General features: G+C 48.1%; 1 protein-coding gene across 1 annotated transcript in view; it reads right to left on the bottom strand.

Annotated features, from left to right (window-relative positions):
• Window positions 1–14,217, bottom strand: part of OPN3 (opsin 3) — a 41,193-nt gene that overhangs the window by 6,097 nt on the left and 20,879 nt on the right. The window contains exons 2-3 of the mRNA XM_024203557.2: window positions 3,325–3,644; window positions 959–1,210 (exon numbers count right to left, since the gene is read on the bottom strand). Of these exons, the coding sequence (XP_024059325.1) occupies window positions 959–1,210; window positions 3,325–3,644 (572 nt within the window). The remainder of the gene's footprint in view (window positions 1–958; window positions 1,211–3,324; window positions 3,645–14,217) is intronic.

Raw genomic sequence — 14,217 nt, 5'->3', positions numbered from 1 at the left:
CACCCCAGCTCACCTCTGCTCCGCCTCCTCCCCGAGCACGCCGCCCCCGCTCTAATTCTCCTCCCTTCCCAGGCTTGCGGCGCCAAACAGCTGATTGGCGCCGCAAACCTGGGAGGCGGGAGAAGTGGAGCGGCGATCGTGCACTTGGGGAGGGGGCGTAGGAACGCTGTAAAAAAAAAAATTGGGGGCACCGCTTTTTGGCGCCCCCAAATGTTGGCGCCCTAGGCAACCACCTAGTTTGCCTACATGGTAGCACCGGCCCTGTTCGTGGGTGAAATTTCCACTACATGCATCCAACGAAGTGGGTATTCACTCACGAAAGCTCATGCTCCAATACGTCTGTTAGTTTATAAGGTGCCACAGGACTCTTTGCTGCTTTTACAGATCCAGACTAACACGACTATCCCTCTGATACTTGACAGTAAAGCAGAGGATGCTAAAATCCTAGATTGCTATAGCAGTTCTAAATTAAAGATGTGCTGTAGTTCTGGGATGCTTCTGGTCTGGGTTGATCTTCCTCTGAATCACCAAAGTTCTGGGTGCAATAAGGGTGCAGTTTGGATACGTTTCCAGTCTGATCTGCTTTAAAGGACATATTGGGCTAAACACTTTCAAACTTGGACACCTAAAGTTTGGATATCTGTTTCCATATTTGGGATAGAAGCAGCAGCAAATAACAGAGGAATGGAAGAGTCTGGTTTTCGCTCTGTTTGCCAGTGTTGCCATGGGGAAGATGTGGTGTAATAATTCCATATTTGTGTGCTCGGGTGCTTTGATTCCTTCTGGTATTTGGACACCTCAGTGCCAATTTCTGACCCTTTTGCTAATGAGCGTGATTAACTGCCCTTAATTTAAGTGTTCAAGTTTGAAAACTGGACTCCACATCCAGTATAATCCTCACAGCTGTGCCATATGCTTCCTTTGACTGCTCAGGTACGTAAGTTTATGATTAACCTACCTTTCTGCTCATGAAGATGTAGATGACTGGATTATATGCAGTGCTTGATTTGGCAAAGAAAGATGGGATAATAGCCACTGTTGGAGTTACAAGGTTGCCGTAGCCAGAAGCTACTAAAAGGGAGACCACTGCATAAGGCATCCAACAGATAAGGAATGTGGAGATCATTAAAAAACACATTTTAGCCACTTTCTTTTCATATCTTAGGAGTTTGATCACTTGAATGGTCTGAAAATCTTCAACACAGCGAAGCTGCAGGGGGGAAAAAGGGAAAAGGCTGAAAACAAATGCAACAAATAGCTTTTAATTTTTTAGTTTTTGTTAATTCTCAATTCCCTAGCCTATAGTTTTTTTTAGGAGCAGAGACTATTAATCCCATTTCAAGACACTCTAGTTCTTTTGCAACTGAACAGGTGTGTTTCCTGCTCATTTAGGATGTGTAGTAAATAAGGTGCAGATATATTTTGTGGAGATACAGGAAAATGAATGACATATCAAATGACCTCAGATTACTTTTTCTTCATTCAAATGAAAGTATTTTAGGAAACTAACATGCACCCATCCATTAACATAGAAAGTTTCTAGTCTCTGGCTGATGTTTTTTTCCCTCAAATTTTGTATGAATATGAGAATTGCCAGTACAGTAGAACCTCAAAGATCTGAACATCAGAGTTACGGACTTACCAGTCAACAGGACACCCTGTGGAACTGGAAGTAATCAATCAGGCAGCAGCACAGACAACCCCACTCCAGCAAATACTGTATTGCCTCTGGGCTTTAGCCCTGGGGTTCTGGGCTTCAGTCAAGGGGGGTTGGGACTGCACCCATGGAGGGAGGGGGGAGGAATCCCAGGCTCTGGGCGGGGGTGACTCTGGGCTTCTGACCTCAGGAGCACCATGACTCAGGGCTTTAGACCAGGGGGAGCACTCGGGCTTAGAGCTTCAGCCTCATGGCTCCACTCCCGGCTTCAGCCCCGCTGGGGACTCCAGGGCTCAGCACTTCAGTCCTGCAGCTCCATTGTTGGCTTCAGCCCCACGTGGGGCACCAGGGCTCAGGGCTTTAGTTATGAGGGGGGTGCCAGTTTCAGCCCCAGTGCTTGCCCCATAACTAGCCCCCGCACCTGCTGAAGCTGGGAACGGAGCCGTGGAGACCCTCAAGCCTCTACAGCCCCCAGGTCTAAAGCCCTGTGCCCTAGTACTCCCATGGGGCAGAAGCCCTGAGCCCTCTGTTGGGAACCAAGGATCAGAAGCCCTGACTCCCTTTCCCCCACTTCCCTGCAGTTGCAGCCCCAACATCCCCCTTCCCCGTGGTTGAAATCCGTAACCTCTTGTTCAGAATTACAGAACATTTCAGTTATGGACAACCTCCATTCCTGAGGTGTCTGTAACAGAGGTTCTACTGTACAAGATTCTCCATGCTGCCCTGCCAATTGATTTATAATCCTAACATGGTGGCACCACTTCTTGAGAGGAGATGATAGTTCATTCTCTATGCCACTTCAGCTCTCAGCATTAGCTGAATGACTTTCAGGAGAGGAGAAGTACGTGTGTCACACTCGTATCTCCCTAATTACTATCAATTATAGTTGTTTGATATAGATGCTGGTCCACTGTAAACTGGACTGAGACTACCAAACTCAAACAATAACAATTTCTAATTACTGCAGATTTGGACTGAATTAGAACTGATGACCTACATGTAGAATATTATCTGAACAAACATCCCTGATAGTAACTGCGTTTTACAAAGAAGAAGTGTGTGGGCTATTGCCTCAAAAGACTGATGGCTCACAAAGTAAAAAGGATGCACTGGATATAAAAACAATGCATACGTACCCCAGGTCTCTAGCATTACTGAACAATAAGTTGTCAAAGGGAAATTCCTATTGTTCCAATCAATGCTAGCATTAATATTTTATGTTATTGCTTTATCAAATTTGTATTGTAGGATTCTTTTTAGAGTCTCATGAGACTTTTTTATCTCAATACACTCCCCTCCCATGTCAGAAGTATCTTTTATCTCTAGATAATTTTTCTAATAGCATTCAAAATGAGATTCTGCTTTTCATGAAAGGGAACAGGAAAAAATGAGGCACATTAATGGAAAGTAAAGATATTACATGAGATAAGGAGCACTGTACTCTAGGCTGAAATTGTCAAAGTTGCCAAAGGGATTTAGGTACCAAATTCCCATTAAAATGAATGGAAATTTGGCATGAAAATCCCACCCTTTATGTACATTAACTTTTCTATAGGATATCTTATCAATAAAACCTTGGGGACTATGTACATCTCCGAGACCAATTACTCATTTACCTTTTCATTGAAATTATTCATTGCATATGCTGCTTGCTTGTTTCAACTCACCATTCTTATTGTATATAGAATATGGCCATAGCAATAGGCCATGATCCCCACAGGTGCCACTAGGCAACCAAGAAAGAAAAAGAGCACAAAGGAGGCATCACGGGGGTTTTTTGACCGCCAGTCCACTGAACAACCCAGTCCATGTATCTCCAGTGTATATCTGTTCCAGCCTAGAAGGGGCGCTCCTGTCCAAGCTAACGAGTACAACCAGATGTAGGTGATGGCCCTCCAGGACCAAGAGAAATCAATCACTTTTGCATGAACGACTCGAATGTAGCGCTCGTAGGCAAGAACGGTAAGGGTCATGATGGAAACAATTCCTGTAAGGAGAAATAAAGGAAAGAAAGCTAATTGTGATCAATAAGTAGAGAGTCATGAACATATTGTCACCCCACTAGTAGTCTGTCAGCAGGGGAAGCTTACCATCTCTAATCAGACACTGCAAAACTACACATTATGGGTCCAATTCTGACATCTTTAAGCCTATTGAGGGCACCTCCCTCCACAAATAATTCCACCAATTTCATAGGGACTATTCAAAGCGAGTAAGGGTCTCAGAATCTGATTGCTGTGCAACTTTTGAACTTCACAGCCTATGCGTGGCATATGGAAGAGGAAGAAGGGTCCAGGTTAATCTGTATAGTCCTAAATACAGCTTGGTTAAGCAGGGGTTAATGTTGCAGGTACATTTAAGGGTAAAACACTGTAAAAGAATGCTGTTGTAAACCACAGCACCTATTAGAAACCCAGGAAATTCAGAGCGAAGACTAAATTTAAAAGCAATTAAAACATTTGAATGTTCTGAAAGGCACAATTAAATCTCCCAAACAACATGAATGGGTAGAATTCCAACTTTTGACAGCTGAACTGTCACAGAAGCTACAGTGGGAGTTTCAATACCATATTTTTCTTTTGAATTGCTGGCACATTTCAAGCCCACACTTCTAATGAATACAGCATGACAGGAGCCTTAGATTAAGGTCAGTACTGAACAGTACATCCTACCAGCACTTTTGTTGTGACTCATTCTCTTCAATGGGAGTTTTGCCTGAATTAGGACTGCAGGATTTGAATCTACGTGAGTTGTGGAAATTAATGATCAGTGTCTATTTTGTTAACATAGTGCAAACTTCAGTAAACCGAAGCCCTGTGCTACCACTGTTGATTTATCAAGAGTCTCTCTTCTCTTAACAACAAAGCCTAAACACAAATGTATTTATTTCATAGCACTCGGCATGGTTGGATGCAAATCTCTCTAATAGAATTTGCATATGTCCTTTTTAATAGGAAGAATGGATATTTTGTCATGCACATAAAATGTTTGATTTCTGCATGGAGATTTGTATTTATCAAAATCATGCTTTTATTTTGCTGTGAGACTGTTGAACGTGTAGGTCTTATTATTCCCTGAAATAGGAACATTCATTGTGCCCTGAAGAAAATCTTCAAAGTCAATCATAGACAACTGAAGCTTTTTTCACTTTGGGATGCCTTAAGGATGACAAATATAACATATGTTAACAGTAGTCTCAGTAGGCACTATATTAAAATTAATTTTAGAGGAGCAAATAACCATGTTTGAAGGTAGATGTAATTTGTTGTCTCTGCCTTTGTGTATCCTGTGTTAAAGTATCCATCAGTAAAATATGTATAATATTAATTGATTACCTCACAGAAGCACTAGGGGGCTTAATAAATGTCAGTAAGATGTTGTTTTAAGATCTCTGTAAGAAAGGTGCACAATCAATGCAGGTGGTGGTAGTAGTAGAATACCTCCCTTAGAAGTAACAAGAGGTTCATGAACATGAACTGATTAAAGCATGGTGGGAAGAAGAAAGCACCAGATACTCTGTAGCTCTTTGATGTGAAACAAGGTAGCTCTCTTTTAGTATGAGCACTTCCTTTCTATGCTGGTATCTGCAAACTCATCATTAAGAAAACGAAGATGGTAGCTGGGACGAGACAGTCGTGTCTAGCACGTAGAAAACCGGGTATGTGGCCTTGACCCTGAATCCTGCACAATTTGTTTCTTCAGGGGATTCTTTGCAAGAAGAGTAGCTTTTATGAGAGCAGGGGAGCGAAGTGATACTGGAAGATACAGAAGGTTCTCTGGACAACTAGGAAGAAAGCTCTTTAATGACAGGTTCTTCAGGGCAGCGTACTTAATTCGGGATCAGGAACAAATTACACTGAAGAGCATGGGCTTCAAAAGAGCTTACCAGGAATTAGAAAGGGATTGTATACTAATATCATATGGATTTTAGTTGCTGGGTGGAGCTTTGTAACCCTTCCCAACCAGCAGCCTATGAGCCCTGTCGCTAAGGCCTGGTCTACACTAGGCTTTTATGTCGAATTTAGCGCCGTTATATCGAATTAACCCTGCACCCGTCCACACCAGGAAGCCATTTAGTTCGACATAGAGCTCTCTTTAAATCGATTTCTGTAATCCTCCCCAACGAGAGGAGTAGCGCTAAATTCGAAATGGCCATATCGAATTAGGCTAGGTGTGGATGGAAATCGACGCTAATAGCTCCGGGAGCTATCCCACAGTGCACCACTCTGTTGACGCTCTGGACAGCAGTCCGAGCTCGGATGCTCTGACCAGCCACACCCCGGGAAAATTTGAATTCCTTTTCCTGTCTGGGCAGTTTGAAGCGCAGTTTCTGTTTGGACACCGTGGCGAGCTCAGCAGCAGTGGCAACGATGCAGAGCTCTCCAGCAGAGATGGCCGTGCAATCCAATAGAAAGAGGGCCCCAGCATGGACGGATCGGGAAGTCTTGGATCTCATCGCTGTGTGGGGAGATGAGTCCGTGCTTTCCGAGCTGCGCTCCAAAAGACGGAATGCAAAGACCTATGAGAAGATCTCTAAAGCCATGGCAGAGAGAGGCTACAGCCGGGATGCAACGCAGTGCCGCGTGAAAATCAAGGAGCTGAGACAAGGCTACCAGAAGACCAAAGAGGCAAACGGACGCTCTGGATCCCAGCCCCACACATCCCGTTTCTACGAGGCACTGCATTCCATCCTAGGTGCGGCCGCCACCACTACCCCACCCCTGACCGTGGACTCTGAGGATGGGATATTGTCCGCGGCCGGTTCCTCCAACATGTTAGTGGACGGGGAAGATGAAGAAGGAGATGAGGAGGACGAGGCAGTCGACAGCGCTGGCACCGCTGATTTCCCCGACAGCCAGGAGCTCTTCATCACCCTAACAGAGATCCCCTACCAACCGTCCCCCGCCGTTACCCCAGACACAGATTCAGGGGAAGGATCAAGCAGTAAGTGTTTTAAATATCTAAACATTTATTTACAACATAACTGGCATATTTAAAATATTAACAGTAGCTAAAGTGCTTTAAAACATGTAAACATTTATTTACAACAAAACAGGAAGATTTAAAATATTAACAGTGGGTAAAGTGCTTCAAAACATGTAAACAGGAAAGTCAAACAAAAGGGGAATCTGTGCAAAGTGTATCATGATTAGTCTGTCTTTGGGCGCCTCAATATGTAGTCCGAACCATTTTCAAAAAATTTCACAATGTCCGCTTCATGATTATAGTGCCCAAAACCCTGCAGTCATTTGTCCCTCCAAGGGCACCTAAGCCAAGAACTGGTCAATGTAACCGGGGATAGAGGCGAGATCCTCCGGGGAGAACTCCTCATACGCCTCCTGCAGGTGTTTTTCCAGCCTCATGAGCAGGTTCCTGGGCAGGGAGAGCTTATTAGGCCCCCCGTGGTAGGACACGTTTCCCTGCCACAACGCCAGCAGGTACTCCGGGATCATGGCCTTGCAGAGCATTGCAGCAAATGGCCCCGGTTTCTGCAGGCTGTCCCGGAGCATCTTCTCCTTCTGGCTCTCCGAGACCTTCAGGAGGGTGATGTCTGGCATGACTCCCTGCTGTGAATTAGGTAGGGGAAAGTTAGTATTGGGACTGCTTGCCCGTCCCTTTACAGAACTGCAACCGCCGGTTTACAGCCACGCGGTTTACAGCCGCGAGGGGGTGGGACAGGGCCAGAGTTCATGCTTGCAGGATTGCTGCCAGCAGAGACTCGCATTGCTTTCTATGTGAAAGGAGGCCAGTGCCACTCTTAAAGTTTTAAGCGGCCACAAGTCTACGGCTTACCATGTTTGCCAGCTAGACAAAGTCCGGTGTCCAGCCCTGCTCCTCAGCTCGCCACAGCAAGACCGCAGGCACTGTAGGCGAGGGCCGAAAATTCGACCTTGTCCTCAGTGCGCGTGTGATAGGTGCTCTGCATGGTCTTGTTCACAGAGAAAGACTATGTTCTCTGTTCACAGATACATTGCTCTGTCTCAGGAATTCACTCCCTTTTTCCAATTCCCACAGCCACATCTGCCCAGAGGCTAGCGCACATTAGGAGGAGGAAGAAGAGGACACGGGAAGACATGTTTGCTGAACTAATGGCATGCTCCCGAGCACAGGCAGCCCAGCAGACACAGTGGAGGGAGAACTTGTCCCAAATGCACCGGGCAAACATTGAACGGGAGGAGAGGTGGCGACAGGAGGACAGGCAGGCTACTCAAACGCTGCTTGGACTAATGAGGGAGCAAACGGACACGCTCCGCCGCCTTGTGGATGTTCTGCAGGACCGGAGGCAGGAGGAGAGAGCCCCGCTGCAGTCTCTCTGTAACTGCCCTGCCCCGCCACCAAGTCCCATACCCCCCTCACCCAAAGTCCAAACACGGAGGGGTGGAAGGGGCCGTGAAAAATTTCACTCCACCCCTGCGGACTGCTCTACCACTAGAAGGCTCTCATTCCCCAAAATTTGAAAAGTCCTTTCCTACCCGCCTCACACAAGACCCCGTCCAAGTTTCACGCCCCCGTTCCATGTGCGGTTGTTAATAAAGAATACGTTTCTGTTCATTTCTGTTTCCATCCTCTTCTTTTGGAGGGGAGTCTGTCTGAAGGGGGGGGAAGGGGCTTGGTCATTGGACAGGACAGTCACCTTTAGCAGGGGGCAGATGCAGCAGCAGGGCACATATACAGTGCAGTGACTAGTTATCCTGGTCAGTCTGGGAGGTGGTTTTCATGTTCTGTGTGGTGGGGGCGGTGGTGTTGCTCTGTGACTTGGTGGCGGGGGAGGGCAGTTACAGATCTTATGCAGCGGTCCTTACCCTGGATCACAGAGCCGCGCAGCAGGGGATCTGTAACCCTCCTCCCCCTGCAAGACAGTCACATAGCCGACACATACACGCAGTCCCGGCCAGGAGGGCTGGCAGGCTCCGTTGAAACAACCAGTCCACCACCGCGGAGCCTGTCATTCCTGGAGTTTAGAAGCATCATTTGCATCACAACCCTAAACCCGACCCCCGCCACAGTCTGCGTCCCAGGTTTAAAACATTCCCGCGAAAACAGTAAGAAAGACAACGGTGTCCATTAACAAAACAGAACAGATTTTATTTTTTGGGAAGGGGGTGAAGGGGGTATGTAATTGGAGAGGATAGTCGACGGCAACTGGGTAAAGAAACGGGGGCAAGTTCTGCTTCTGTGTCCACAAACTTAAAAGTCACTGGGTACCCTGCTCAGCCTTGAAACTGGCTTTCAAAGCCTCCCGGATGCACAGCGCGTCCCGCTGGGCTCTTCTAATCGCCCGGCTGTCTGGCTGGGCGTAATCAGCAGCCAGGCTATTTGCCTCAACCTCCCACCCCGCCATAAAGGTCTCCCCCTTGCTCTCACAGAGATTGTGGAGCACACAGCAAGCTGCAATAACAATGGGGATATTGGTTTCGCTGAGATCACAGCGAGTCAGTAAGCTTCTCCATCTCCCCTTGAGACGGCCAAAAGCACACTCCACCACCATTCTGCACTTGCTCAGCCGGTAGTTGAAGAGTTCTTTTTCAGTGTCCAGGGCGCCAGTATAGGGCTTCATGAGCCAGGGCATTAGCGGGTAGGCTGGGTCCCCGAGGATCACTGTAGGCATCTCCACATCCCCAACAGTTATCTTGTGGTCCGGGAAGTAAATACCTTCCTGCAGCCGTCTAAACAGACCAGAGTTCCTGAACACGCGAGCGTCATGAACCTTGCCCGGCCATCCGACGTAGATGTTTGTAAACCGTCCCCGATGGTCCACCAGTGCTTGCAGCACCATTGAAAAGTAGCCCTTTCTATTGATGTACTGGCTGGCCTGGTGGCCCGGTCCCAGGATAGGGATGTGAGTCCCATCTATAGCCCCACCGCAGTTTGGGAATCCCATCGCGGCGAAGCCATCTATGATGGCCTGCGCGTTTCCCAGGGTCACTACCTTTGACAGCAGTACCTTGACGATTGCCTTGGCTACTTGCATGACAACAACCCCCACGGTAGATTTGCCCACGCCAAAGTGGTTCGCGACTGACCGGTAGCTGTCCGGCGTTGCAAGCTTCCAGAGGGCTATGGCCACTCGCTTCTGGACAGTCAGGGCTGCTCGCATGCGGGTGTCCTTGCGCTTCAGGGCAGGGGACAGCAAGTCACAAAGTTCCAGGAAAGTCCCCTTCCGCATGCGAAAGTTTCGCAGCCACTGGGATTCATCCCAGACCTGAAGCACTATGCGGTCCCACCAGTCCGTGCTTGTTTCCCGGGCCCAGAATCGCCGTTCAACAAAATCCACATGCCCCATTGCCACCGTGATGTCCTGGGCGCTGGGGCTCGTGGTTTCTGACAGCTCTGTGCTACTCTCCGACTTCAGGCCCTCACGGCGGTGCCGTAGCCTCCTCGCCTGATTTCTCTGCATCTGCCTCAGGGAAAGGTGTATGATAAGCTGCGAGGTGTTGAGAACGGCCACAACTGCAGCGATGGTCGCAGCGGGATCCATGATCGCAGTGCTGTGGCGTCCGCGCTGTCACTGATCAAAAAGTGCGCGAACTGATTTCCCGCCGGCGCTTTCAGGGAGGGAGGCAGGGCGGTAGTGACTGACGGATGACGACAGTTACCCAAAAGCACCCTCGCCACATTTTTTTACCCAGAAGGCATTGGGGGCTCGACCCAGAATTCCAATGGGCAGCGGGGACTGCGGGAACTGTGGGATAGCTGCCCACAGTGCACTGCTTCCAATGTCGACGCTTTCCCTGGTAGTGTGGACTGACAAAGTCGAATTACTGTCCTTAGTGTAGACACACACGTTCGACTTTCTAATATCGATTGCACATATTCGATTTAACTAAAATCGAACTACTCTCGTAGTGTAGACATACCCTAAGATACAGATAACATTTATAGAGTGGATACAATAGCCTCAAGTTATGCCTGTGTTTGTCATATCTGTCACAGCCTCATCTTGTGCTGATAGGACACAGCAACAAGAAGGCATAGGGGACTGTAGCGAAGCAACGACTCACCGGGACGGCACCTCCTGCAGGTTGTCTCGGGAATTAGCACTCCAGCTCCGGAGCGCCCTCTGCTGGCTGATGCCCCCCTTGCCGCAGGCCCCCATGTCCCTCCCAGACCCCGGTGCCCCTTCCCTCGTGGTCTGCCCTCTGCAATACTCCTGCAGTTTCTGGGTCTCCCCTCCCAGGGGAACCCCCAACCCTCTATCCCTACCTTGCCTCAGTGGCGACTGCCAGTCATCGTCTAGCCCCCGCTCACTGGGGCAGACTGCAGTCTATAAACTACTCATCATCAGCAAGGGGGGTTTGGACCTGCTGCCTTTCCTAACCCTGGGCTGCACCTCTGCAACCCCAGTACCTGCTTTGGGCCTTTAGCCAGGCCTGCAGCCTGGGGAATTTCTAGGCTGGAGCTCCCCCGCTCCTTTGCCTTTCCCCAGCCCTGCTCTACCTCAGGCACCCAGCTCACCTCCCAGGCAGCCAAGTCCTTCTCTCTCCACCACTAGAGAGAGTCTGTCTGAGCTGCTGCCTCACAGCCCTTTTATAGGGCCAGCTGTGGCTGTTTGCCCAATCAGCCTAGCCTTTAACCCAGTGGCGGATTAATGATTTTGCCGCCCCTAGGCCCTGAAATAATTGCCGCCCGCCTGCCCCAGCCCCACCTCGACTCCACCCTTTCCCCGCCCCCATTCCAACCCCTTCCCCAAAGCCCTGCCCCAACCCCGCCTCTTCCCCCAGCGCGCCGCGTTCCCTCTCCTCCCCGCTCCCTTCCTGCCCCGCGAAATAGCTGTTTCGCAGCACAAGCACTGGGAGGGAGGGGAGAGAAACAGGATGCGGAGGCGGAGGCAGAGGTGAGGTGGGGCAGGGAGGTGGGGCAGGGAGGGGTGCTTCTCCGTGGGTGCTCAAATTTGCCGCCCTAGGCCTAGGTCTTGTTGGCCTAGGTGATAATACACTGCTGCTTTAACCCCTTCAGGGCCGGAGCAGGGTAACCGCCCCACTACAGGGATACACACAATTTACATCCCCAAGCAGGACCAGAGCCAGCCAAACGAAAACATGTGTGCCAGATTCTTCACTGCTTGTACATTGTGCAGCTTCTCACACCAGCACAACATGGGTGTCAATTTAAAGATTACCAAATCAGCATGGTAACTATTGGCACTCACTTTGCTGTGCTGTAAGTGACGACACAAGGTGCAGGGAAACGTGGAATAATCTGATCGCCCATGTATAGCTTGACCCTGGTGATCCGCACTCCCATTTCTGTGAAGTCTGGCATTTAGTTTTGATGAGGATGGAGAAGCCACTATCAAAACAAACAAAAATGATGGGGGGATTCTGTTCTTTAAGTGCCTTCCCCAGAAAATGTTGAAATACCTGCTGCAACTTTCTGCATTTTAGATTAAGTAATTCTAGAAGAGGCTTTGAGTAAAGTTTTCAAAGTCACCTAAGTGATTGAGGAGTAGATCCGGGCAACAAAAATTTGGCAAATAGTAAATTTGCTGAAAAAAATCATTTTTCAGAGCATGGAAACTATTTGGGTTGAATTTGGCAAATATTTTTGGCTGAAAAAACAAACATTTCAGAAATGTCAGAATGTTTCAAATCAACATTTGCACAAAGAACCAGTTTGTTTTGTTTTGAATCTATGTTTTGTTTTGAAATGAAATGTTTCAAATTAACATTCAAAAAGTTTTGTTTGATCTGGGCAAATTTTTTTTTCATTTTGTTGATGAAAAAAATTAACCAAGCAAAAAAATTCAGCTTCAGTTCAAATGAACCATTTTTATTTTATTTTATTTTATTTTTTGGTTCAGCCACTGAACAGAAAATATCAGTTATTCATTCAGCTCTACTTTGGAGCCTAAGTCCCATTTTCAGAAATGAATGAGGCACTTAGGAGCCTTGGACCACTAAGTCACATAGGTGTTTTTGAAAATGTTACCTCTTGTCATTAGCCTGGACTGTGCTCTTCTCAGTGACAATCTTCAAAATGCATACATTGTAAAACAAACTTTACTCTGAAATGTGAAAGTGGAGACATACAGTGAGGTGCCCAATCTAATCAATCATTCCACATGCAGACATCTAATGAGGTGCGTCTCTGAGAGAAATCAGTTTTCATTTGACCTAAGCAAGGCCTGGTCTACACTATGAGTTTAATTCGAATTTAGCAGCATTAAATCGAATTAACCCTAAACCCGTCCACACAACGAAGCCATTTATTTCGAAATAAAGGGCTCTTAAAATCGATTTCTGTACTCCTCCCCGACGAGCGGAGTAGCGCCGAAATCAATATTGTCATTTCGAATTAGGGTTAGCGTGGCCACAATTCGATGGTATTGGCCTCCGGGAGCTATCCCACAGTGCACCATTGTGACCGCTCTGGACAGCAATCTGAACTCGGATGCACTGGCCAGGTAGACAGGAAAAGCCCCGCGAACATTTGAATTTCATTTCCTGTTTGCCCAGCACAGGAGAGCACAGGTGACCACAGAGAGCTCATCAGCACAGGTAACATGCAGGCCGATAATCGAAAAAGAGCACCAGCATGGACCGTACGGGAGGTACTGGATCTGATCGCTATATGGGGAGAGGATTCAGTGCTAGCAGAACTTTGTTCGAAAAGACGAAATGCCAAAACTTTTGAAAAAATCTCCAAGGGCATGATGGAGAGAGGCCACAATAGGGACTCAGAGCACTGCCGCGTGAAAGTCAAGGAGCTCAGACAAGCCTATCAGAAAACAAAGGACGCAAACGGTCGCTCCGGGTCAGAGCCGCAGACATGCTGCTTTTACGCTGAGCTGCATGCAATTCTAGGGGGGGCCGCCACCACTACCCCACCTCTGACCGTGGATTCTGAGGCAGAGGTAATCTCATCAGCCACACCTGAGGATTCTGCAGACGGGAAAGAGGAGGAGAAGGAGGAGGACGAGCTTGCGGAGAGCACACAGCACTCCGTTCTCCCCAACAGCCAGGATCTTTTTCTCAGCCTGAGTGAAGTAGCCTCCCAAGCCAGTACCCAAGACCATGACCCCATGGAAGGGACCTCAGGTGAGTTTACCTTTTAAAATATAAAACCTGGTTTAAAAGCAAGCGTTTTTAATGATTAATTTGCCCTGAGGACTTGGGACGCATTCGTGGCCAGTACAGCTACTGGAAAAGTCTGTTAACGTGTCTGGGGATGGAGCGGAAATCCTCCAAGGACATCTCCATGAAGCTCTCCTGGAGGTACTCCAAAAGCCTTTGCAGAAGGTTTTTGGGCAGTGCAGCCTTATTCCATCCTCCATGGTAGGACACTTGACCACGCCATGCTAGTAGCAAGTAATCTGGTATCATTGCATGACAAAGCCTGGCAGCGTATGGTCCCGGTGTTTGCTGGCATTCAAGCAACATCCGTTCTTTATCTCGCTCTGTAATCCTCAGGAGAGTGATATCACTCATGGTAACCTGGTTGAAATATAGGAATTTAATTAAGGGGACAGAGGTGGCCCTTCCTACTGGGCTGTTTGCCTGTGGCTTAAAAGAAATCCTTCCCTGTAGTAAGCCAAGCGCGGGGGGGGGGGGGGGGAGGGG

This window comes from Terrapene carolina, unplaced genomic scaffold (assembly GCF_002925995.2).
Source record: "Terrapene carolina triunguis isolate 2854851 unplaced genomic scaffold, T_m_triunguis-2.0 Scaffold85, whole genome shotgun sequence".
In the NCBI taxonomy this organism is placed as follows: domain Eukaryota; kingdom Metazoa; phylum Chordata; order Testudines; family Emydidae; genus Terrapene; species Terrapene triunguis.
Note: the sequence above shows the minus strand (reverse complement) of the source record. Positions and strands in the feature narration are given on the sequence as shown.